At 62.2% G+C, this 25,307-nt stretch overlaps 1 protein-coding gene across 1 annotated transcript; it reads left to right on the forward strand.

The window, feature by feature from the left end:
• Positions 1-23,935, forward strand: COL6A1 (collagen type VI alpha 1 chain). The gene is made up of 35 exons (XM_058523308.1): positions 1-176; positions 937-1,066; positions 2,705-2,905; positions 3,916-4,075; positions 4,242-4,370; positions 4,470-4,490; positions 4,658-4,678; positions 4,758-4,802; positions 5,621-5,674; positions 6,223-6,267; positions 6,395-6,421; positions 6,646-6,672; positions 6,765-6,809; positions 7,112-7,165; positions 7,369-7,431; positions 8,227-8,289; positions 8,395-8,448; positions 8,543-8,578; positions 8,734-8,796; positions 10,141-10,203; positions 15,888-15,950; positions 16,679-16,741; positions 17,067-17,117; positions 17,269-17,304; positions 17,968-18,030; positions 18,250-18,315; positions 18,847-18,882; positions 19,501-19,537; positions 19,833-19,841; positions 20,208-20,341; positions 20,634-20,743; positions 20,998-21,181; positions 21,281-21,461; positions 22,339-22,368; positions 22,496-23,935. The coding sequence occupies exons 1-35, from the start codon at positions 80-82 to the stop codon at positions 23,116-23,118; spliced, it is 3,084 nt and encodes a 1,027-aa protein (XP_058379291.1). The 5' UTR covers positions 1-79; the 3' UTR covers positions 23,119-23,935.
• Positions 23,936-25,307: the final 1,372 nt, after the last annotated feature.

Here is a 25,307-nt window from a genome sequence, read left to right on the forward strand (position 1 = left end):
CAACTCTCTGTCCGTCATCGGTCGTCGCCGGCCCACCCGACCCCTGCCCTTGCTCGATGGTGACACGCAGGCCGGTGACATGAGGCTGGCCCGTGCTCTGCTCCTCCTGCTGCTGCAGGTCTGCTGGGCCACCGCGCAGGACGAGCTGGCGGCCGTGAGGGCCGTCGCTTTCCAAGGTGAGTGGACTCCTGCATCTCGGACTCTGTGCTGTTGGCTGCCGCGCGATGGGCCCGGGGCCATACGCGTCCAGCCGTGATGCCTGAGTGGGACCTCGGCCCCTTCCCTTGACGTGGGGTTGGGGGCCTTGGGGGTGCTCAGAATTCGCCAACTCTGTTCCCAGTTCCCAGGGGCTCCCCCAGGCTCGTGTGATCTCACCCTTCTCGTCCCTGAGGGGAAGTCAGGCTGGGCGAGGCCACAGGGACCCTGGCGAGGTGGAGCATGGACATGACCCTGGGCTCAGCTTTCAGAGCTGGAGCGGCTGTCCCGACAGGCGGAGGCCGCTCTTTCTCCACCTCAGTTAACTCTCTCTGGTTCCGGGCCTGGCAGTCGGTCATTACCTGGCCTCGGGCACCTTTTGCTGAAGGTCCTGCCCCTGTAGTTTGAATTCAACTTGAAGCGCAGTGGGAACAGTCTTAGTCTCCAGACCAGGGCGGGGCCCTGCCCTTCCAGACCAGTGGGTGGTGGAACTGAGCCAGCAGGACTCAGGACGCATGGGGGGCTCTCGGTCACCCGCCCGTCCTGGGGCTGGCAAGTTTCCTTGACAAGAGACGGTCGGCGTAGTGGGGGTTGCTGGGCCCTGGCTCACCCGCCCAGGAGGTGGCCAGTAGGGCCGATGGGAGGCTCACCTGGGGGAAGGTGGGCAGAGGTGGCCTCGGTGTGCCCGCAAGGGTGCAGGACGTGAGCCGCAGGCCCTCCCTCCCCCCCTCCTTGGCCCAGACTGCCCCGTGGACCTGTTCTTTGTGCTGGACACCTCCGAGAGCGTGGCCTTGAGGCTGAAGCCCTATGGGGCCCTGGTAGACAAGGTCAAGTCCTTCACCAAGCGCTTCATCGACAACCTGAGGGACAGGTAGGATGGGCGCCCTGGACCTTGTCTGCTGCGTTTCTCGGAGTCTGTCGAGGGGGGCCGGGGGCCCAGGGGGCGGGCCAGCAGGGTGTCGCCCCTGCTGTGGCCTCAGCTTCCCCACCTGAGAAGGGCGGGTGCTGGCCTGGCAACTCAGGTCGTCTCCTGTGTCTGCGGGGTTCAGATGGGCCAGAGAAGGGCTGAGTTGGTGGTAGAGCAGACTGGGGGGCTCTGGTCAGCGGGAGGGCCGAGGGAACAGTGCTGCAACGTGGGGCTCCGGTTCCCCAAATGCAGCCGAGGGAACATGTCTGTGGCCCAAATGGAGTGGGTTTTGGGGGTAGGCCCAAGGCCATGCAGCTCCCCCTGGTGCCCGGAGGGGGCGCCCCTCGTCAACCACTAGGACACTGACCACTGCCCACGTGATGGTCAGTGCCTACATCCTGGATCCAATGTCCCAATGTCCCCGATGTCCCAACATCCCCATCAGAGGGGCCTGGAGGGACGGCCGGGCTTGCTCCTGGGATTCACTTCATTCATTCCTTCACTCACTCATTCGTCTGTCTGATGAATCCACAGCATGGGGGGGAAGGGGAGCCTTGGGCGGTGGGTGTGGCCCAGGACAGGACTCACCCGTGGCGGGGGGGCAGGGCTGTTGGGGGATGGCCACCCATCACCTGTGCAGGGCCCCACCCCTAGTCCCGCCCTGTCCCTGCTGACCCGCTGACCCGCTGACTGGCTGAGCCAGGTCCTGAGCCTCCTGCCTACCAGAAAGGGCCGCAGGGATGGAGGGTGGGGACTGCCCAATGTGGGGCACTATGGGACCTGAAACCTCAAACTCACCCGAAATGACTGGGTCCATGACGCTGTGTGGGGAGGCCCAGGTGTGCCTCGCACCTCCGGAGGGGGCGCTGGGGAGTCGCGTGGCCCAGTGTCCCCCTCCAGGTGCCTTTGGCCCCATCACCCAGCTCCCTGTGCCTCAGTCTCTCCACCTGTGAAATGGGTGGGCTTGTCCTGTGACTGCTGCTGTTAGCATCACCTCAGAGGCCTTGGTCCCCCCAGTGCTAGAGGGGCTGCAGGCACTGCCCCCCCCAGGCCCTGGAAGAGCAAGCCTCTGAGAGCCCCAGGCCAGTGCACGGGGCAGAGAGGGGTGGCCAGTCAGATACATGGGGACCTTCCACCAGGGTGTCCCTTAGAACTGGCCTCCCTTCCACCCCATCACCCAGCCCCACTGCCGTCCACACAGGGTCTGCCCCCGTGGCCTCCACCCTGCTGTCCTGGAGCAGGGTCTCAGTGCACACTGCTCTCACCCAAGGTCCATGGAGATCAGGGGACGTGCTGCTCACTCGCTGGCTGAAGCCCGGCCCTCCTGGTCCCCCGCCCCACGCCCCACCCCTAGCCCACGCGCGGCCCCAGGGCAGGGACCCAGCGTCTTAGGGCCACTCGGGAAGTCCAGCCGGTGGCTCTCCAGCTCCCCCCACTCGGGCGCGATGGTGCTGGGCAGTGTGTCCACTGTGAAATGGTGGCCATCGTGCCCTCTGGTGGACTGTGCTCGGGGGACAGGAGGGGCCACCCCGGGGGAGGCCAGCCATGAACACGGGCTGGGGGCCTGGGAGGGCCGCTGCTCACCCGCCGCGTGGCTCACAGGTACTACCGGTGTGACCGCAACCTGGTGTGGAACGCGGGCGCGCTGCACTACAGCGACGAGGTGGAGATCATCCGTGGGCTCACACGCATGCCCAGCGACCGTGACGCCCTCAAGGCCAGCATAGACGGGGTCAAGTACTTCGGCAAGGGCACCTACACGGACTGCGCCATCAAGAAGGGGCTGGAGGAGCTGCTCGTCGGGTGAGCGCCCCAGGCCGACCACGCACGGCTCCCTCGTGGCCTGGGCTTCGCCTCGGGCTCCACGCGTGGCTCCTGCCTGTGGGGAGGCCACAGGCCCCACATCCCTGGGAGGGAGCTCCACCTTCTGACCATCTGCTGGTCGACCAAACCCGCCAGGCCCTGGGGGCTGACCACTGGCAAACCAAGCTCTGGTGCCCAAGATCCCGGGGACCAGTCCCAGTGGCCGAAGGGGTCATGCTGGTGACCACCACCCTGCCTGCCCCATGGCTGCCAAGGGTCCCTCTCTGTCCCTCCCTCGAGCTGTCCACTGTCTCCTCAACCAGTGAAAGCAGAGGGAGTGGGGGCGGCCTGAAATGCCCAGTCACTGCCTCCCTTTTGGCCAAGCAGAGATGACGTCACAGTCAGAGACAGAGAGACAGACAGAGATGGAGAGACAGAGAGAGAGACACAGAGGGAAAGGGTTTCCTGTGGGGGAGTCGATGCCCCCATTGCTGTCTTCGCACATCAAGTCGAATCTTCCCGCAGTGAGCAGCAGCAGCAGCCTGGTTAATCCAGAAAGAGAATTAGTTCCCGGCTGTAGCCGCAGCCCCGGGGCCCCGCCCGCAGGGGTGGGCAGGTCTGCAGCTGGCCCCTCCACCTGCCTGTGCCGGGGTCCCGCGGGTGGGACTCCCCAGGCTGGGTGAGGACCCTGCCTCCCCTGGTATATGTGAGTTTTCCAAAATAGTGTTTTAGAGAAATGTGATCCCACAAAACTCTCTGTTTTCATATCCTTTTTGATAAGCCCACTTTATTGCCTGGATTAACAAAGAGAAACAGATTGTCCAGAGTAACAGGAGATGTGCTTGGAGAGCCGTGCTGGGGCTGGGTCTCTCCAGGGTTTCCTCGCTATCCATCGAGCCCGTGGTCTCGGGGGTCTCGGCTCTGCGGCCCAAGGGCCCTGAGCGGTCAGGGCCAGAGGCGGCCTCAGGAGCCAGGAGGGGCGGGTCTCACCGCCACCCACCGCCCTGCAGGGGCTCCCACCTGAAGGAGAACAAGTACCTGATCGTGGTGACCGATGGGCACCCCCTGGAGGGCTACAAAGAGCCATGCGGGGGCCTGGAGGACGCTGTGAATGAGGCCAAGCACCTGGGCATCAAAGTCTTCTCCGTGGCCATCACGCCCGACCACCTGGTAGGGTCCCCACGGGGCTATGGCTGGGGAGGGGGCCCAGGACCCAGCTGGGGGGCACAGAGACACAGGCAGTACCGCAGGACAGGGCCTGGGGAGGGGCAGAGATGGGGGCCTGGGGCTCCCTGCCGGTGTGGACGTCATCCCCGTTCCGGTCCATCCACCCCAGGAGCCGCGTCTGAGCATCATCGCCACGGACCACACGTACCGGCGCAACTTCACGGCAGCCGACTGGGGGCAGAGCCGTGACGCGGAGGAGGTCATCAGCCAGACCATCGACACCATCACGGACATGATCGTGAGTGGCCCGTCCAGCCTTGGCCTCCGGGGTCCGCGTGCTGGGAAATCCTGTGGCCGTGAATAAAAATTAATTCAACTTTTCCGTTTCACTTTTTAGAAAAACAATGTGGAGCAAGTGGTAAGAGCTCCATCCCCCCAAACCCCCCAGGGCTTCCTCGCCGGACCCTCCTCGGGTGTCTGCACCTGCACGTCCAGGCCAGGAGTCTGAGCGCAGGGCAGGGCGGGCGGTCGGGGCGTCCGCAGGGCCCTCGTTTCTGACGTGTTCCTCTGTCCCTCCTCCCGCAGTGCTGCTCCTTCGAGTGCCAGGTGAGTGTGGGCCCCCTGCCCGCCCCCGGGGCCGCCCCCCTACGGCCTCTTGGGCTCACTGTTCCCTTGTGTCTTGCAGCCAGCCAGAGGACCTCCCGGGCCACGGGGCGACCCCGGGTACGAGGTGAGTGGCCGCCTTCCGCCTCACTGCGGGAGGGACAGAGGTATGGAGTAGACTGTGGGAGGAACGTTCCTGCAGCCTGGCCCCCGAGTGTTAGGGACATGACGGGCTGTCCTGAGCACCTGCTGCACCTGCTCTGGGCTGGGCGTGGGGACTGCAAAGTGGCCCCTCGCTGAGCAGGCGCCCCCAGCCGCGGGGAGAGTCCAGGCATGGTGACCCCGCGTCGGTGACCCCTTGGCCGATGCGGTGTGGGGCTTGGTGTCCAACCGTGTCCAGCCTCCTCCCCGAGGTGGAGGAGTGAGAGCCCCTGTGGCTCACACAAGGAGGTTTTGAAAATCAAATAGTTGCCAATATTTACAGCTTGGGAGATTGCTCACGAAAGTCCAGATTTCTGGCCTCTCCTAAAAAATATCAGGTCCAGTGGCCGTGGAACCATGTGGCCACCGACCGCAGGAGCTAATCCGTGGCCCCCTCCCCTGGGGGGGCTTCTGTGCTGATCCACCCTGTCCGCCCGCCTGGGAGCCCAGAACAGCACAGGAACAGGGCTCAGCATGGACAGAAAGGAAGGATTCAGGGGTTAGTGGGGCAGGCGCAGGGCAGCCCCACTGCCGGGTGGGTTGTAAGGGAGGGGACCCATTGGATGAGCAGACGTGACCTCGCAGACCCCACGATGGGCCACGGGCGACGAGGAAGGTGCCCGAAAACCACGTGAACGGTGAAGGCAGGATGGAATGTCTTTTTAAAGCTTTTTTTGTGAGCAAGTAGGGGGTCTGTTTCACCAGCTTTATCTGGTAATAAACCTTGATCGCTCTGTGTTCCAGGGAGAGAGAGGGAAGCCGGGGCTTCCTGGAGAGAAAGGAGAAGCTGGAGAACCCGTGAGTGTTGGGTGCCTGACCACAGGGGCGGGGGCACTAAGCCTGAGGCTGGGAAGTCGGCTGAGGAAGTTTCCAGAAGGATGTCTGGTCTCTGAGAGCCTTGGTCTTACTGCCTGACCCTCGGATGACATGGCCCTGTGGGTGGTGAGGGCCAGGGCCGCGTGGCACAGCCATTCCTTCTAGCTCATCCCACCAGGCGGACCCCTCGCCCTTTGGGCCTCTGCACGGGCTGGCCTGCTCTCAGTGGGGCCACAGGTGGGGGGCTCGGCCAGCAAAGTCCCAGGGCCTCTGCTTCAGCCACGGCCAGTCTCCCCACAAACCCCCCTCCTCCTGGGGGCCCTTGACCTCCCCCTTCCCTGGGGCTTCTCTGAGGGGCCCCCAGGAGTTGGGGGGCCTTCAGAGCAGGGAGGCCAGGGTCCAGCCTAGGCCAGTGGTCAGCCAGCCCCCTCTCTCTGGCTGACCAGGCCTGAGTGGGGTGGGGGGTGAGGCGGGCTGTGTGGGGGCTGCCCCTGCCTGGGGTGTCTGACACGCCCCCTCCTCTGTTTCAGGGAAGGCCCGGGGACCTCGGACCCGTCGGCTACCAGGGGATGAAGGTATGTCTGCCCTCCTCTTCCAGGGCGGCCTTTCCTGGGGCTGATTGGAAACCCATCACAGCTGTCCTGGGGCGTCGGGCGCTGGACACTGTAACAGCCCCCCTTTCCTCCTCTGTTTGCTGTGTAGGGAGAAAAAGGGAGCCGAGGGGACAAGGTGAGTAAGGAGCAGCCTCGGGACATGTCCCTCGGGGCGTGGAGCCGCCCCCTCACCTGTGCAAGGACGACGCTGCCCGGCCCCCCCCCAGGCTGGGCCACGATGCGCTGGTGGGGGGACCCCTCCTTGCCATACCCTGGTCCTCCTCCACCTCCCTGGGATTTCCGGGGAGCCCATCCCACGACGGGGACCACCCCCCTCACCCTCCCTTCCTGTCTCTGCAGGGCTCCAGGGGACCCAAGGGCTACAAGGTGAGTGTGGCAGGCGGGTCTGTGTTCTGCCCCCTGGGGGCAGGGGTGCTGTCTGCCCTTTGTCTGACCCTTCTTTTGTTTGCACCTGGCAGGGCGAGAAAGGCAAGCGTGGCATCGACGGTGTGGACGGCATGAAGGTAACACCCTCCCTGTGGTCGAGAGGGCTGGCGGCTGGGGCACATGGTTCAGGGAAGGGATGGTGGGCAAAGCCAGGTACCACCCTGGAGCCGGGCAGGTAGGGGTCTCCTGTGTGGACCCTCCCGGGAGACTCAGAGGTGGTGTAAAAGGCAGGAGACATGTCCTGCCAAACTCGAGGTCCCAGTGGACCCCCAGCTGCCTGGCCCAGCTCAGTGCATCCTCCAGGGTGGGGCTTGTCTGGGAGGGGGATGGGTGAGCCGGAGCCAAAAGCCTTGACCTTCCTCTGCCTTCCTCCTTCCAGGGGGAGACGGGGTACCCTGGCCTGCCAGGCTGCAAGGGCTCGCCCGGATTTGACGTAAGTTGCTTTTCCTCACACACGAGTTAAGACTGGAAGTTCACTGGAGTGAACGCTGGCTCACACCCTTCTTCTCACGCTCTGAGCAGCCGCTGCGGGCTGGACCCCGTGCAGACCTGCCCTTTTGGGTTTTGACATGTTTATGTGCAGCCTGATGGCTCTCATGTAAGCTCCTGGGCTGACCTCTGCCGTCTTCTCGCCAGGGCATTCAAGGACCCCCTGGGCCCAAGGGCGACGCAGGCGCATTTGGACTGAAAGGAGAAAAGGTTAGTGACATGAGCCCCCCGGAGCTGGGCCAGGGCTTCCTTGTCCACTGAGCATCGAATCAGAAATCCCTCTGGAAGCAGATTCTCCCCTCGCCCTGAGAGCCAGGCCTCCGCCTGGGCAGGCGGGGACCAGGGTGGGAACAGCGGAAAACACAGGTTTGGGTGGGACATCCACAGCCGCTGGCAGGCGCGTCTGCCTAGGGGAGTGCTGAGCCTCAGACACTTCCCGTCCGTACCACGCCTGGCGGTCCAGCACGGGGAGACCGCCCTCGGCGTCTCTGAGGCAGCGTCCCCACAGCCCAGCTCCCATCCTGTCCCAGAATCCATCTGCTCACGTGGAAATCAAAACTTAGAATGAACAGTGATGCTGTTGGCCTTGCAAGCTGACAGAGAAGGAACATGAGGAGACGATGTTTTGGGTCTAATTTAAAGCAGAATTTTCTGTTGCTAGTATTTTTCTGGGGTTTTCAGCAACAGGAAGTGCTAGGAAAGATGGAGTGGTAACTTGACTCTGCCCCAAATGCGTCTTAACAAGTCCGATTTCCTGGAACGGATTTTCGGAATCTCGCCTTCCAGAACTGGGCTTGCCTCTGCCATGAGCGGTGTCTCGGCAACAAGGGGAGGCGATTGGAGGATTCGAGGATTCGTGGAGAGGTGTGGGTGGTTGGGGAGGGTCCTCGGTGTCCAAGGCTCATGCGGTTGGTCAGGGAGAGCGGCCTGAAATCTGGGTGAGGAGTGCTGATGTGGGGTCACTGGGCCGGGCATGGCCTCCCGTGACCCTTCTGATCTTTTCAGGGTGAACCTGGAGCTGACGGGGAGCCTGGGAGGCCAGGGAACACAGGGCCACCCGGAGATGAGGTGAGCATGCGTGCAGCCCCCCGACGCAGCCGGGGAGGGGCCACCAGGCGCAGCCCCAGGTCCTGCTCAGGTCAGAGGTGGACCATTCTATCTTGCTCCCCCCAGGGTCAGCCGGGAGAGCCTGGTCCCCCGGGAGAGAAAGGCGAGGCTGGTGACGAGGTGAGTACCCACGGCTGGCCTCCTGCCCCCATTCCGGAGACCGAAGCAGAGTTCCCTCCAAATTAACACTTGTGTTTGTTCCTCTTGATCCCAGGGAAACTCAGGACCAGATGGTCCCCCTGGAGAAAGAGTGAGTCGTGAGTCGGGGGCTGGCGCTCTGGGCTCTGGGCGCCACCACCTAGTGGGGGACGTGGAGGTGTGGCCGGCGCTGGTTGTCTCGGGCTGACACATCCAGAGCTTCCGTCTGAGTCTCTCCCACACCTCCCTCTGCTTCTCTCCACACAGGGCGGCCCTGGGGAAAGGGGACCACGGGGGACGCCGGGCGTGCGGGGCCCGAGAGGAGACCCGGTGAGTTACTGTTCCTAAAGCTGGGACCCCGTCCCCTGAGGGCCCCCCCAGACCTCTGAGTTGCACTCCTGCCCGGGTCCTGGGCCAAGGCCTCTCCCCCTCCCTCATCACCACCGCCTAAAATCGTCACCGAGACAGACAGTCTGCCCCTGAGCCCGTGAGGTTTCGTCCCCGTGTGAAGGCGTGTTCTGCAGGATCGCGGTTGCAGTATCTGCAACAGCCCATCCCACAGTGTGTTCATTCCCTGTCCACGTCTTTCACCGAGCTGCACGCCTGTCATTTCTTCAGCTGCATGCGTGACACAATTTACTTAGCCAGGCCCTCCCCGTCGCACATCTGGCTCTTCTAAATGCTTCGATTCCCCCCACCAACTCCGTAAACATTTCTGCAGACGGAGCTCGCATTCTTCTTTGGAAGAACTTTCCTTTGTTAAAACTTCAAGAGGGAATGTTGGGAAGCGGCGGAGAGGCCGTGGTGGCCCCATGGCTGCTGCTCCTTCGTCTCGATGGCCCAGCAGCCCAGCCTCACTGTCCTGGAGCCAAGCTGGCCCCGTGGGTCACTGGGAAGGTTTTGCTGGACCCGGGGCAGGTGGGGGGGACAGGCCCTGCCCCTCTGGGAGTCAGGAGGAAAGACGCCATCTCCCAACCCCAGATGGGGGCCGGCCCTCTACCCACTGCAGACACAGGTGAAGCCACCTCTCGTCCTCGGAACAGGACACTGCAGAGGCCGTGCGGTCCCTCTCGCTGTGACCACTCGGGCAGAACGCACCTCCTCTGGACACCTGTCCAGGGTGTCCCAATGGGGAGAGTGAGCTTAGCCCTAAGCCAAGGTGACAGGGAGAGAGATCTGGCTTTCTGACCCCACCCATTCCCTGGGGGTCCCCAGAGCCCCATGGCCCCCATGCAGGGGTTGGAGGGACGTCCAAGCAGGGATAACATGGCTTCAACGCCCTTCCAAGGCCCCCCACGCCAAGGTCAGGAGATGAGACTGAAGGCCAGGCCGGGCCTCCTAGATGGCAGGCCGCCTGCAGCTCTGGCCCCGAGGCCGGGCGGGCGGGAGGTTCCTGAGCCTCGCTGGACAGGAGGCAAAGTAGGGAGCTGCAGCCGCACCTTAGGAGGAGTGGCTGGCTCCTCACTGCGGCCTCCAGAAACCACACGAGTCGCTTGAGGGCCGACCAAATGTGGTAAAAATGTGGAGAAGTGGGAGCAGGAAGCACAAGGCCTTGACCCACCGTGGGTAGAGGCTGCTCCCAGCTCTGGGACCCCCCAGGCCTCCCGCAATGGCCACTCGCCCGGGGCAGCCGCTCTCCCCCGGCATCCACACTCACCGCTGGTTCCTCTCCAGGGTGAAGCTGGACCCCAAGGTGACCAGGGGCGAGAAGGCCCTGTCGGCGTCCCCGGAGACCCGGTAGGAAGCCCGGCTGTCTGGGGGGTTGGGGGGCATCCACGTGTGAGCCAGGTCTGCCATGTGGATCTTGGAGCGGAAATGCTCCCAGCAGCTCATGAATTTAGGGGGACATCTCTCTCCACCTCTGACTCGGGGGGCTCCCTGCAGGGGGTAAACCCGGGAGACCGCACGGGTGGCAGGGTTGGGGGCTGGGGCCATCCAGGGTGGCTGGATGCAGACTAGTGAGGGCAGGCCCAGCGCCTGGGGCTCTCAGACGCCCAGCACTCACAGAGGGACCCCTTTGTCATCCAGGGAGCACCCACCAGGGCACGGAGCTGAGTGGGCAGGAGCCTGTGCTGCCCCAGGGCTCTGTCCCCAGGGGGGTGGGGAGGGTAACCTGGCTGGGCTGGCGCTGGAGGAGGGCAGTGGGGAATGGAGGCAGCGAGCCATCGAGGTGGAGGTGCGTGTGAGGTGGGGTCACGGAGGACTGAGCCCGCGACATCAGAGACCCCAAAGTGGGGGCGGGGCATTTGAGTCCCCAGGAGACAGCAGGCAAGGGAGAGGGTGGCTCAGCATGTGGACCCCAAGTGTGAGATCCGGGTTGGAGGTAGATTTGCTAGTGTCAAACCTGGCTGGCAGGTTTGTTGAAGTGGCCACATTCTGTTGTGTCATGGAGCCCTTGGGGGCCAGCTGCCTTGTGGCAGAGGTCTGGGGTCCCCCTGGAGCCCTGGGCCAACCCCAGGGGGAGTGCTGGAAGGCGAGCCTGGTCCTGCCCTCAGGGGCCCACAGTCCGATGGGAAGACATGATGCACAAATAAACACCAGGCATGAACTGAACCCTGTGTGTGGTGAGGATGTGGGGCTGACGAGGCCACAGGCGGGGGCTCCCACCGGTGGGTCCAGCAAGGGCCCAGCCCCACCTGGCCGCCTCCCGTGGAGCTGGTGGGGACCGCTCTTCTTTGAAAACCCAGGGTCCCCACAGGGTGGGGCTGCCCCAGGGTCCATGTGCCCCTGGAGGCCCTGCGTTTCGGGGTGCTGCCCTGCCTGGGGGCCACCTTCACATCAGGCCTGGGCATCTTCAGTCACTGGGCTCGTGGCCTTAGATGGAGGCTTCGTCCTCTCCTTGTTCTGAAGGGTCTGTTTCCTGCCCCTTGTCGCTGGGAGACGGTTGTTGTTCAGGCCTCCAGCCAGGGTTCTTGTGCCCTGAAGCCTCTGCAAAGAGGGGCTCACCGGGCCTCGGGGACCTGGGGTGACTGTGCAGCTCTGAGGGCTCTGAGGGAAGCCCCCGCCTGGGCACCGTGGCCCTGGGGGGTTGTCACCCTGGCTGTGCCGAGATGGGGGAGCAAGGATGCCGGCCAGCCTTGGGCCCCTGGTTCCAGAGCGCAGCGTCACGTCACCAGGGCTGGGGGCTTCATCTCTGTCTCCTTCCTGCAAGGACCCCATGAGGGATACCACGCACGGGGGCAGAGTGGGGGACGTCTGCAGCGTCCAGGGGCCCCTCTGTGACCCTGCCTCCTCCTCCTCCTCCCCGCACCTCCCTCTCCGGGGACCACCTCCCTCTCAGATGGCCGGATCCTCTCACCTCGGCCTGGACCCCGGCCTGTGTGCCCAGTGCTCCTACGATGGGGGTTTCCCGGGTGGGGCCACTCGCTGGGCGTCCCCATTTCCCTCCTACTGGGGATGAGGTAAGGTCCTCCTGCTGGACTGTGCAGGGCGGGGTCCGGGCAGACCACAAGGAGTGACCTCTGAACTGGGCCTGGGGACTCCCCAGTGGGCAGGAGGAGGGGACAACACCGCGTAGGGGTCGGAGAGCTCCAAGTAGCGGGCTGGGAGATGGGGCCGGGTCCAGGCGGCCAGGCCGCGGGCTCTGGTGGGGCTTGGCTCGTGGCTTCCAGTTCTTTGGTGGCTTTTTTTGTGGAGAGAAATTTGAAATTGGAGTTTTAGCAAAAAAGGAATTTTAAAAAATAAGAGAAAAGAAGCATCCACAGTAGGGCAGAGATGTTTTGCCAGGTCTCCTGATGGAGCATTAAAAATGCACCTCGGGCCCATTCCAGGGTGGGGTGGAAAGGGGCGGGCGTGGACCCGTTTATGCAATAACACGGACCATCTGGGGATGGCAGGGCCCAGCTCAGTGGAACACTTTCCTCTCACGTAATCCCAGTTGAACTGGCCGGGAGCCCTCTGTCTGGGGAGCACGGTGTCTCCAGGGGCGGTGGGGCCCGTGGGAGCCGAGGAGGCCCCTGGTGGGCCTGGAGCTGCCGCCGCGCCACGGGCTCCTGACTTTCTCTGGCGCTCCTCCCTCTTGGCAGTAAGGGAGGATGACGCCTCTCAAATAAGATAAGACTTAGAAGTTCTTTGGGCTCAAAGACTCCTGTAAATGGAGTTGTCCCACCTCATTTTGTTTCAGGAGAGAAAAGGTTAAAATTAGTAACTCCGACAGGAGGAGGGCACTCATGGAAAAGCAGGATTCTCCCGTCCCCTCCCCCACCCAGGTAGCAATGTTTAGTTTCTTCTAAAATTTAGTTTCTTCTAGAATCCTTCTAGAAGAGCATGGCGTGTGTGAGAGTGGGGCGTATGCCTGCAGTTTACGCAAACAGCATCCAACTGTGATGTCTGATTCATCCTGGAGATTGTCCGGGTCGGCGCTCACAGAGCCGGCACTCCTTCGCACTTCCATGATTCCCACTGTGTGAGCTTACTCGACGTGCCCATCTGTCCCCCTCAACGTGTGTATAGATTGTCTCTGGTATTTTGCTTCACAGAAAAATACTGTAATAAATACCAACGTCCATCTGCCTCTCTGTTAGCTCATCTATCTGTCTCCCCATCTATCTCTATCCATCCATCCACCTATCCTCCCATCATTCATCTATGTATCATCTATCTATCATCTATCTATCTAACTATCATCAATCTATTTATCTTTCTCTATCATCTAACCATCCACCCACCCACCCACTTATCCACCCATCCAGCTGTCATCCATCTATCATCCATACATCCATCATCTATCTATCATCTATTTATCCATGTATCTATGTATCTGTCTATCATCTATCATCTGTCATCCATCTATCCATTATCTATTATCTATCTATCCATCCACCCAGCCAGTCACTCATCTACCCATCCATCCATCCATCATCTAACTATTTCTATCATTTATCTATCATCTGTCTCTACCCTTTTTCTGTCATCTCTCTCTCCATCCATCCATCCGTCCATCTCTATCGTCTATCTATCTATCATCCATCCATCCACCCGTCATCTATGTATGTGTATGTGTATCCATCCATCCATCCACTCATCCATCCACCCACCCATCCATCTTGAAATACTTTCAAGGCTATATCCAGAATATACATTCTTAGCAGCAGAATTTCTTGGCCAATCGGGGTGTGTGTGTGTGTTGATATTTGCCAAATAATTCTACCTGTCTGTCTACACAGGCCCAACGTACATTCCCCCCTGAGAGTGTAAAATAGACAGTACCCACACCTTTGCCAACATGAGATGTTATCAAACTTCAAACGTATGTTTTTGCTCCGCCCTGGTGAAAACCGTGTCCTCTCTTGGTTTGCTCGACTATTGGTGGGAAAGGCCGAGCATGGTCTCATGGTTTCCAGGCTGTGGTGTGCTCTTTCTGTCTATTCCACGGTTGTTCATTTTCCTGGGGAGCCCGTGTTTCCCGTGTTGATGGGCATGAGGCCCCTGTCCTGGGTGCAGCTATCTCTCTGCTTGTCATCTGCGTGCTGACTTTGTCTGTGGCATTTGGTTGGTAGGAGGTCCCGCTCCTTTACAAGTTTCCAAGTGCATTCCCCCGGTTTACTGCAGTTTTTGCTTATTTCTTTGATGCATTTGGAGTAAAGTTGTAGGGTTGGAAGTGAGGTGGGCTTGACCTGGCTTGACTTTTTCTGTGAATAGTGAGCCCCTTGTCACAACACAATTGGTGGCAGAAGCGGTCTTTCCCGGGGATTAAAATGCACTTTCATCATATTTTGAACCCCCTTATCTGCACGTCTCCTTCTGGAGCAGCTGCTGATGCCCTCTCTCCTCCCAGTCCTGCCCCAGTTCCAATGACAGTAATCATGGTGGCCTCGTGGTGGGTGCACATCAGGCCGGCCTATCCTGCTGCCCGTGACGTTTCCCTGCCCTCCGGCCTTTCTCGGACGGGAGGGCAGGAACCCAAGGCGGCTGACTGCTCTCCCTCAGTGGCCATGCTGCCAGGACAAGCCCGGGTGCTGGTCCTTCCCCTGCGGGTCACTCGGGAAGTCGTTCACGACACTGACAGCATAAAACACTAGGAGCAGGAGCCGTCACTGGGGTTCCCTCTGAGCAGCCCGACAGCACCTGCTTGTTTGTGTCTCCAGTTCTCAGAGCAATTGACAGTCGCTGTGAAAAGGGGACTGCCCGAGTGTGAGGGAGAGGGAGGCCCCCCGGGCAGTGGGACCCCAGTGTTGCTGGGGGCGCCCTGCAGGAAGCTGCCCTGAGCTTCACTGCAGAGGAGGCTCTGGCCCTCCCGCCTGTGACCCAGCTCTTGCTGCCCGGCCCAGGGGCACTTGTTCACCTGGGGGGCCGGGGGGGCAGTCAGGCAGCTTTGGACCCAGGTTTGTCCACACTGGACATTCAGCTTCCCAGCCTCAGTGCCACTTCTGCCCCCAGGACTCTCACGTCCTGCTGAGCCTGTCACAGCCCCCACGACTCCAGGCCCTGCAGGCTGTCGGCTCCGACGCCAGAGTGTCCATGGGGAAGTTTCTGGGAAACGCATTTTTCCAAATCCCAAGAAAAAGCGGCTGAGCAATCCAGAAATGGAGGAAAGGGTTCCCGTTCTCCTTTGGTTGAACCTCGGCGCTCTGCAGGCCTACCCCCACTGCTCCTCCCCGCCCCATAGAGGGGACCACCCCTCCCTCCCCGTGTGGACGCCAGTGCTGCCCACCAGGAGTGAGGGCCTCGGGCTGGGTCCCAGGTGACCCCACCCCCTGCTGAGGCAGCTCTGCAGAAACTCTGCCAGAGGCTGGTCAGCTCTCTGCGGGTCGTGGTTTTCCTGTTTCTCGGGGTGAGTGGGGGGGACCAAGAGGCACTGTCAGACATGGCCTCTGGCCTCCTGCTGGCCTGGCTTGGGGCACTGAGGGCCTCACTCTTTCATCTTCCTTCCTGTCCCCCCTTTCTGTGTCCCCAAGGTAGGGTCTCAGGGCCCCAGTCTGTGAACCCCAAGTCCACTGTGTGCAGCCCCGGGTTAAGTGTGCGACACTGACGCTGCCTGAGGCCCGTGAGAACACAGCCGCAGCTGGGCTCTTGCAGGGTATTGGCAGGGGCAGCAGTATGGTAGCAGCCTCCTGGCTGACAGCTGGTGGATGAAATGCGCCGGATAATGGAGAGTTGTCCACATTTGTGAGAAGGGGCCAGCCAAGAAAGGCCTCATGAGGAAGCGCCAACCTAATGACAGGGCCCAGGGGACAGGCCTCTGAGTCCAGGGTGGTGGCTGGTGGGATGTGGAGGGGCCGGCTCCGTGAGACGCAAGCTCGCCCTCCTCCCTGGGCCTGGCTGGGTTGTCCGTGAAGTGCAGGATGGAGACCCTGGACCCAGAGAGGCAGGAACTCCACCCCACGGAGAGTAGTGGATGGAGCAGCCAGCAGGGCGGGGTCTGGGGCCAGGAGGGCTGGTGTGGGGCAGAGAGAGGGTCCAACAGTGTGTCTTCTCTGCAGGGCGAGGCTGGCCCCGTTGGACCTAAAGGATACCGAGGCGACGAGGGGCCCCCAGGGCTCGAGGTGAGTAGCCCTCCCTGCCCCCGGCCCCAGAAGCAGCCAGCCCCGACCAGACCCCATCGCCTCCACCCTTGGTGGGCCCTTCGGACTGGGCAGAGCTCCCGCCCCATTTACACGTATAAATGTTTCATTTCGTTTTATGGTATATGTGTCTTTTGGAATATTTGGAAAATGCAGAAAAAAATAAAAAAGAGAATTGAAATCTAAAATACTACCACCAGAGATAAAAAATATGAATAATAATATGCCTCACAAATTTGGCTTCATGAGGTTTTCTTTAATTTTTTCATTATGAGCATTTTCCTAAAATCTTAATGATTTTTCAAAACATTATTGACGTGTGCTCCCCCGGCCGCACCTGTGGTCACATCCGCGCGCTTCTCTGAGCTCTCGTTCTCAGGCAGTTTGAGTTCCCAACCCCATAGGTAATGTCGCCAACCCCATGAGTCCTGGTTTCGTTTCTGTTCCCGTCCTGGGGCCCCTCCCTGGGTGGGGTTTGGGCGGGAGATGTGGACCCGCAGGCCCCTCGGGGTCCTGGTTAGCTCCATGTGCACCAGCCCCAGGATTGTCTGTTTGGAAATCCTTCTTTTAATCATTGCTGTGCTGATGAGTGAGAACACGGTATTTTATTTAATTCACGCTTTCATTTCCCTCCAAGAGGCATCGTGCCTCCAAGCCAGCGTTGCTCGTTGCCTGGATGTTCTTCCCAAACCCACTTGTCTCCTCCTTAGGGCCCCAAAGGAGCCCCAGGGCCTCCAGGACCCCCCGGAGACCCCGGGCTGGTGGGCGCAAGGGTGAGTGACCGTCCTGAGGGCACAGGGCCTGGGTGGGGCTGCCGGAAGGCCTGGGCTCTAACTGAGGGTCCTGGTCACAGTGGCTGGACAGTGACCGTGATCAGTGTCCGTGGTTGCTGTGGGCACTGAGCACGGGGGCGCCTCTCCTGCCCCGCCCACTCTGAGGTCCAGGAGAGGTGGGCGTGGGACCGGCAGGCAGCCCCTGGCAGGGAGCTGCCTCCCAGGCTGATGAGGGCCCCTTGGGGCTCCGCGCCTGTGCCTGCGCTGTCCAGCGGTGTCCGGGCCTGGCGGTTCCTGGTGACAGGACCCGGTCTGCTCTCCCCAGGGAGAAGATGGCCCCCCTGGAAACGGCACTGAGGGCTTCCCCGGCTTCCCCGTGAGTGCCCCAACTCCCGTCCCAGCACCCGCTCTGGCCATCCGGGCACACGTGGGCCGGCCGGGCTGGACCCAGGACCAGGGCTGGCCCGGGGATCCATGGCAGGGATCCCCCGGCAGAGCCTGGCCTGACTGTCCTGCCTTCCCTGCAGGGCTATCCAGGCAGCAGGGGCCCTCCCGGGATAAACGTGAGTACACGCGCCGTTGGACTACTGGTGTGCGCACACACATGCACACGTGTGCAGAGACACGCACACACACATCCAAGGACATGCACAAACACACACACCCAGCCCAGGCTCGTCGCCGTGGGCCCTCCCCTTCGTGTCTTGGCCTGTGGGTGCCTCGTACGGCCCAGGGGTGCCTGGTGACCCACACACTCCTCTGGGCAAACAGGGGCAGGGCCAGCTCCCAGCGACCACACCCCAGGCTCCCCTAAATCTCAGGGTGTCCTCCGGCCCGCTCTCAGCCTCAGTTTCTCCCCCAGGAGATATGTGCCAGGATTGGGGGCAGACAGCGTCTCCTTTATCTTTATCTTTTCCTTTGAAAACTTCTGCTTCTTAAAATGGGAAGGAAATGCAGGTAAATGGTACCTTAGTAAAGCTGATTTAAGAGACAAAATTTGTGAAGAAAAGGAACAGCCAGGAAGCCTCTCCTGGGTGAAGCCACCCTGCTGCTTCATGCGGCCCCAGGAGCTCAGCCAAAACGCAGAGACGTGGGCTCCGACTGCCGCCCCCCAGAGGCCTGCCTTCCCCAGGAGCCCAGGGCCCCAGCAGCCCCCGGCCATGCACACGCGCCTGCCCATGGACTCTGCACCCCACTAACCGCGTGCTCCCCCGTGTCACCCGCAGGGCACCAAAGGCTACCCCGGCCTCAAAGGGGATGAAGGAGAAGCCGGGGACCCTGGAGAGGACGTGAGTGCAGAGCCCACCAGCATGTGGTGAAATCCTGAGTCAGCCCTGGCCCTGAGGGTCTGCGGCTGCGGAGGGCCGTGGAGGGAGGTGGCCGTGTGCCGTGGGGGCCACTGAGGCGCGGTGGGAGGGCACTGAGGGACGAGGAGACAGCAGACAGACGCGCAGCGGGTGGTCTGGCCACACGTGGTCATCTGGTAACACCACACTGTTTCCTTCCAGAACAACGACGTTTCCCCCCGCGGCGTCAAAGGAGCGAAGGGGTATCGGGGACCCGAAGGCCCCCCGGTGAGTCGGCGTGGCCAGCTAGGGTGGGGGCACTGGGATTCTGAGGCTGCAGAGGGTCGGGGGCAGGAAGGGTCCTGGAGCGGGGTTGGGGGTGGGCAGGAATTTGGGGAGCGAGTCTCTGGGAAGGTCTTGGGAAGGTTGGGGCTTTCACAGGTGGAATGGGAGGGAACACACAGTTTCGAGGGGCGTGTAGGGGGTCAAGAGGGGGCAGAGAAGGAGGGGCCAGTCAGCTGGTGAGAGGTGATGTCTAACAGCACTGTTAGACTGGAGAGGACACTGTACCCAGGCGGCAAGTGTGGGTGCCCCGGCCAGCCCACCCACTGGCTGCCAGGAAAGGGCGAGTGTTGGACAGCTGTCAGAGTGGGCGGACCCTTCTGCCAACCCTTCACGTGCGGAGGCCTCGACTGCCCTGGCATTCACGGCTCCTAGGGTTGGGGGGTCAGCCCAAGGGCTCCCGTCAGACCCGCAGCCCAGGAAGCTAGCGGGGCCACGTGGCCAGCCTCAGCCTTTCTCTCATCCTTTCTCTGACAGGGACCCCCAGGGCACACAGGACCACCGGGGCCGGACGTAAGTTGGGTGTCTATAACGTCCTTGGGGGTCGACCACTCTGGCCAAAGAGTTCATGTGGGGTGAAGAGCCGTGAGGGCAACAGGGGGACATGTGATGGCCATGGGGACATGTGATGGCCACGGGGGGCACGTGAGGGCCACGGGGGACATGTGATGGCCGTGGGGGGCACGTGATGGCCACGGGGGATATGTGATGGCTACAGGGGGGCACATGATAGCCATGGGGGGCACGTGATGGCCATGGTGGGTATGTGACGGCTACAGGGGGGCACGTGATGGCCACGGGGTGTATGTGATGGCTACGGGGGGCACGTGATGGCCATGGGGGTATGTGATGGCTACGGGGGGCACGTGATGGCCATGGGGGTATGTGATGGTTACGGGGGGCACGTGATGGCCATGGGGGGGCACGTGATGGCCACATGTCATGACCACATCAGGTGCCCGGGCCCCAGAGGCAGAGCAGGTGGCACCCTGGGAAGGAGGAACCCCCTGCCCAAACCCGGCCCCACCATGGTCCCAGGGGAGGGTGGCCACAGGCCGGGCTCACCCCCAGAGCTGGGGCAGCGCTGGCTTGGAGAGGAGCCGGTCCAGCAGTGTCTCTTCCCCTCCCCAGGAATGCGAGATTCTGGACATCATCATGAAAATGTGCTGTGAGTATCTCCCATCCTGGAGTCAGACAGGGCAACGTCCCGCTGGCCCCAGCTCCGCCATCTATTCAACTGGCTGGGAGGAGGCGAGCAGGAGGGGCGGACATGGGCCCACCCACAAGGGAGTCCCCAGGGGGGTGGGGGCCCGGCAAGGTGGTCCAGGCGCTAGACAGAATGGTCCACTTGGTCAGGACGTCCATGAGGGGTGAGGGATGGCTAAGGGTGTGCGTCCTTCTGATTTCTGATGTGATGCGGGGTCTCGACTGTGTGTAATGTCCTGTTTCTCCTCTTTCTCCAGCTTGCTGTGGTGAGTGTCACTTCTCACTTGTTACAATGTTTCTCGTGTGTCTTTAGCCTTTGAGTGAATGACCCCCGGGCGGTGGGCCTGCCGCCTCTCAGTGCACATTGTGGAGCAATAGCTGGCACTCGCACCATCACCTGTGCTGTCATGGCCCCGGGGTGCCAGCCCCCGTCCCCCATAACAGGCCCCCACCAGCTCCCCAGTAACTCACACGACCAGCAACAGGTGGGGAGGAGCCACAGGACCTGCCCAGTCCGTCCTCCCCACGGCCTGGGGTCCCAGCTGAGCCCACCATCCCGAGGGGCTGCTCTGCTCTCAGTGGGGGTCCTGGGAGGCCCTGAGGGCTGACCTTCCCCACCCCTCCCCCTCCAGAGTGCAAGTGCGGCCCCATCGACATCCTCTTCGTACTGGACAGCTCCGAGAGCATCGGCTTGCAGAACTTCGAGATTGCCAAGGACTTCATCATCAAGGTCATTGACCGGCTGAGCAGGGACGAGCTGGTCAAGGTGAGGCGGCCCCCCAGCCACCGTCATCTGGGAGTGGTGGTTCCCAGGGAGGCAGGGGTCTGTCCTGACAGTGGGCTGGAGAGGGGCCGGGTCCCCGGGGCCGTCGCAGACGGGCCACTTTGTTTCTCCAAAGCCAGAAACCCCAACCCACCAGAGCATGAGAGTCACTTTCAGGGCCTGTGGGCCGGTCCGGCCTGGGACAGATGGTGGATGGAAGGGCTGGCCGAGGAGCGGGCACGGGTGGCCACTGGGACCCCTGGGGGCTCCTGACCTCAGCATCTCCCCCACGCAGTTTGAGCCCGGGCAGTCGCACGCGGGCGTGGTACAGTACAGCCACAACCAGATGCAGGAGCACGTGGTCCTGAGTGACCCCAACATCAGGAACGCTCAGGAGCTCAAGGAGTGAGTGGACTGCGCGCACGCCTGCAGCCGTGTCGTCTCCAAGACCCCACCCCACCCCACCCCCTGACCCCACCCTGTGCAACTCGGCCCTGGCCCTGATCCCAGACATGACCCCTGACCTTGGGTAAGGCCAACCCTGACCCCTGATCCCACAATAGGCCTGATTCTGCCCCATCCCTGGCCCTGACCCTGACCCTGGTGCCATCCCTGGCCGTGGCCCAGGCCCGGGCGCTGACCATGCTGTGGCCCCGCAGAGCCATCAAGAAGCTGCAGTGGATGGCAGGGGGCACGTTCACGGGCGAGGCCCTGCAGTACACACGTAGCCGGCTGCTGCCGCCCACCCAGAACACCCGGATCGCCCTGGTCATCACAGATGGCCGCTCAGACACCCAGAGGGACACCACCCCGCTCACCGTGCTCTGCGGCCCTGACATCCAGGTGGGGCCAGCCACACCACACACTGTCCCCTTCGCACCCTGGGATGTAGGGGGACCTCCTCTGCGGCGGTCCGCGCCGACACCTGTCCCTCCCCCACAGGTGGTCTCCGTGGGCATCAAGGACGTGTTTGGCTCCGTCGCAGGCTCCGACCAGCTCAACGTCATTTCCTGCCAAGGCCTAGCACCCCAGGGCCGGCCGGGCATCTCGCTCGTCAAGGAGAACTACGCAGAGCTGCTGGAGGACGCCTTCCTGAAGAACATCACCACGCAGATCTGCATAGGTGGGCACGGGCAGGGGCAGCTGGTGCCGAGCGCCCCACGCAGCTGTGCCAGGAGGCGGCCTCGAAGTGTCTGACACACCCTCCACTCTCAGCTCCCTGTGACCTCCCGGCCACAGGGGCCAGACACGTCTGCCTCCCCACAAGCTGCCTCACACTCCCCTCTAGGATGCCATGGCCCGGCTCCCACATGGCCCAGGGTCCATGCAGGTGCTCCCCGGAGTGTGGGCTGCACCGTGTCTCTCGTTCTCTGTCCTAGAGCCTGTGAGCACACGTGCCACCATGTTCTGAGCATGTGCACTCACGCACACGTGCAGTGGTGTCCTTGGAGCCCAGGACCACGCAGAGGCGCCCACCTCAGAACATGTCCATTAGGCTCAGCCCAGCAGTCAGAGCCGAGTCCACAGTGCAGGCAGCTCTGTGCTCAGGTCGACAGCGAGAGAGGGCTGCTGGGCTCAGACTCCAGGCCCCCTCCCCACCCAATGGGCGCATGGTCGTGTCAGCCAGGGACAGCGTGGCACAGGGTGTCTGTAGACCACCCTTCCTCCTCTCTGAGCCTCGGTTTCCCCTTCTCAGAAGGGGCCAAGGCTCTGCTCCACCCCTCGCTGGGTTGGTGTGAGGACCACAAAATGGTTCCTGAGGGACCAACCCATCACTTCAAGGGCCCAGTCTTAAATAAGGGGACACCCTTTCCTGGTGGGCAGAGTGGGCTGGGTAGGGGCTGGCCAGGCAGTAAGCCCTGTCCCCTGTCCCCTGTGCACACAACCACACGGCACCTTCCACGGAGATGCTCTGGTGTCCTCTCACTGGGGAGTCTGGATGGAACGGGGGTCCCTGCGGTCCCTGGGTTCACGCTGTGTGGGGTTTTTCTCTTTTACAGACAAGAAGTGTCCAGATTACACCTGCCCGAGTGAGTGCCTGGGGGTGTGGGGCCCCGGGGAGGAGGGGGCTCCTGGAGGAGGGGCCCTGGGGAGGAGGGGGCTTCGGAGGGTCTGGAGGTGACAGGAGCCCAGCGCTGACGGCCACCCCGCCCGCAGTCACGTTCTCCTCCCCGGCCGACATCACCATCCTGCTGGACGGCTCGGCTAGCGTGGGCAGCCACAACTTCGACATCACCAAGCGCTTCGCCAAGCGGCTGGCAGAGCGCTTCCTGACGGCGGGCCGCGCAGACCCGGCGCAGCCCGTGCGCGTCTCGGTGGCGCAGTACAGCGGCACCGGGCAGCAGCGGCCGGAGCGCGCGGCGCTGCAGTTCCTGCAGAACTACACAGTGCTGGCCAGCACGGTCGACGGCATGGGCTTCATCAACGATGCCACCGACGTCGTCGACGCGCTCGGCTACGTGACCCGCTTCTACCGCGAGGCCTCGTCCGGGGCGGCCAAGAAGAGGCTGCTGCTCTTCTCTGACGGCAACTCGCAGGGGGCCACGGCGGCGGCCATCGAGACGGCCGTGCAGGAGGCCCAGCGGGCGGGCATTGAGGTCTTCGTGGTGGTGGTGGGCAGCCAGGTGAACGAGCCGCACGTCCGCGTCCTGGTCACGGGCAAGACGGCCGAGTACGACGTGGCCTATGGCGAGCGCCACCTGTTCCGTGTGCCCAGCTACCAGGCCCTGCTGCGCGGCGTCCTCTACCAGACGGTGTCCCGGAAGGTGGCGCTGGGCTAGCCGGCGGCCCTCCCCATCGCCACGAGAGGAAAAATGTGACAGGACTCCTGGCCACCCATTAGCTAGAGTTTTTTAAAGGAAAAGCTTGAAAAGCCGCTCTGTGTTTGCCACCCCTCCGCGTCCCTCCCCCTGCACCTGAACTGCCCCTGTCCCCTCCCACTGCGGAGTTAATGTCCCCGTCCCGCCCCCAGCCCCGAGGCATCGTTTCTCTCTCCCTTCTGGAGGGTCAGCTGCGCCCTGCCTCCCCTCCCCACTTTCCTCGTAGCTTGGTTTTTCTCGCTGATTCTACAGGATTCTCCACTTAGCCTTTCGCGTACACTCAACATCAGAGCCCAGTAGTTAATTCATGGGGGATGGTGGACAACGTGTCTCTTTTGGAAAGCCGAGGTCGAGAGGATGTTTTACACATAGACCCCGAGGAGTCGACACCTTCTTACGAGGTTCTCCTGGCTCACCCCGGACCTCAGTTCCCACAGCCCCAGGGCCGAGAGCTCAGGGCAGAGGACACGGGGACCACATCTCCAGAGAAAAGCAGAAAACAGCAACGCCTCAACCCCTTGTCCTTGCACACCCCCAGAACAAAGGTGCTATCCTGTCTGCGCCCCCGTTTACAGAGGCCTGGGCACCCGCGACATCAGGTGGCACAAAGTGATGTCTTTCATTAAAATCAAGGCAAAGCTCCTTTTCCTTGTGGGAGAGATCGGTTCTACATTTTCTTGAAGACTCTCTTTACTTGTTAGTTTTATTTTTACTCCTTCCTGTGTTTTTCTCACTGTGTCCATGTTGGCGACGTTTCCAAATAAAGGTTTTTACTCTTCTCTGTGGTCCTCTGTCCGAGGAGTTAAAATCCTGCCGTGTTCACGCTCCGCACACCGACAGGCGGAGAACTGGGGGATGGTCGAGTGTCCAGTTGGAGTGCCTATCTCCCCCTTGGTGACGGTCGGGAGAGGCGCCTCGGCCGGACGCCAGCCAGTGATGCCCCTCTTCTGGGCCTGGGGAAAGACCCCGGTGGCGTGAAGACCATCTGCAGATGGGGAGGTGCTGGGAGGGGCCCCGACACCCCGGGGGGCAGAATCAGAAGCAGATTCGGTTTCGGGGGGTTGGGGTAGCTGGCCAGACCCAACCGGATTAAACCCCAGGGGGCCAGCATTCTGGCACCAGAAAGAACCCTGGGAATTCTGGAGGGCGTCAGGATCCAGCAGACCACATGGGAAGAGGCCTGGGAGATTGGGCCCTCGCACCTTCGGCGTGAGGCGGCAGTGGCCACTCAGTCATCGGGGGGGGGGCTCTGCCTCGGGAAGGGTGGAGGCTTATGGGGTGGCAGAGCCCAGCTTGGCTCAGATTCACGGGAGCAAACACGCGGCCTTCGGGATCCTGGGTGCTCATCTTTCCTGTCACGGGAGGAGGGGAGGATGTGGGATCGCATAAGGGAGGGCAGGAGGGAAGGACGGGACCGGACACCCAACAGCATCAGGCCCAGGAGAAGCGGCTGGCGAGGCCTCCATGCCGTCCCAGCCAGGAGGGAACCTGAGAGGGCTGAGGGACGGGATGCCCATCACTCAAATGCCTCACGAAACACGGCCATGAGAGTGAGCTGTGGGAAAGCAGATGAGCAGGGCCGGGCAGGGCGCCCTGAGACCTTTCTGATTCAGGGTAGAACAGCACTTGCATGTAGAATTAGCCATGTCAGGAACAGTCTGCAGAGGGATCCAGGGAGACCCCTCGTCTCAGCCCCTGGACTGATGTCACACAGATGCGACAGGAACCACGCAGCTGCTGGTGGGTTGTTTCCATCCACCGGGCCGTCGTCCTGAAGCATGAACCCAACACGTGCCGGTCCACCACCACCCCCGCCCCCTCGAGCCCCAGCCTTCAGGCGTCCCCCACATCGTGAAGCGGCTGCCCCAGGGCCCGGCTTCTTCCCTACTGCCCGAGGCTGCACGACCTTGAGCCCATCACCTGCCCCTTCACCTCAGTTTCATCAACTGCATAATGGGTTCATAGCACCATACGCCCACCTGAGAGGCTATGGTGAGGCCTGCGGACCCGCCCCTCCCCGGGGCAGACATAACACACTCCTCCGTTCTGGGCCAAGCCAGCTCGGCCTGGACGTGCCCACCGTGGGAGGCCAGAGGGCTGGCCAGGAGGGGCGGCTTTAGGGGAGACACAGCCTGGGCCTGGTGAGGAGG

Source organism: Diceros bicornis, chromosome 27 (genome assembly GCF_020826845.1).
Source record: "Diceros bicornis minor isolate mBicDic1 chromosome 27, mDicBic1.mat.cur, whole genome shotgun sequence".
Lineage (NCBI taxonomy): Eukaryota > Metazoa > Chordata > Mammalia > Perissodactyla > Rhinocerotidae > Diceros > Diceros bicornis.

Coding starts and splice junctions, on each gene's coding strand:
- COL6A1 (XM_058523308.1), top strand. CDS start 80: ATGAGGCTGGCCCGTGCTCTGCTCCTCCTGCTGCTGCAGGTCTGCTGG. Junction 5,675..6,222: donor AAGGAGAAGCTGGAGAACCC/GTGAGTGTTGGG, acceptor CCTCTGTTTCAG/GGAAGGCCCGGGGACCTCGG. Junction 8,449..8,542: donor AAGGCGAGGCTGGTGACGAG/GTGAGTACCCAC, acceptor TCTTGATCCCAG/GGAAACTCAGGACCAGATGG.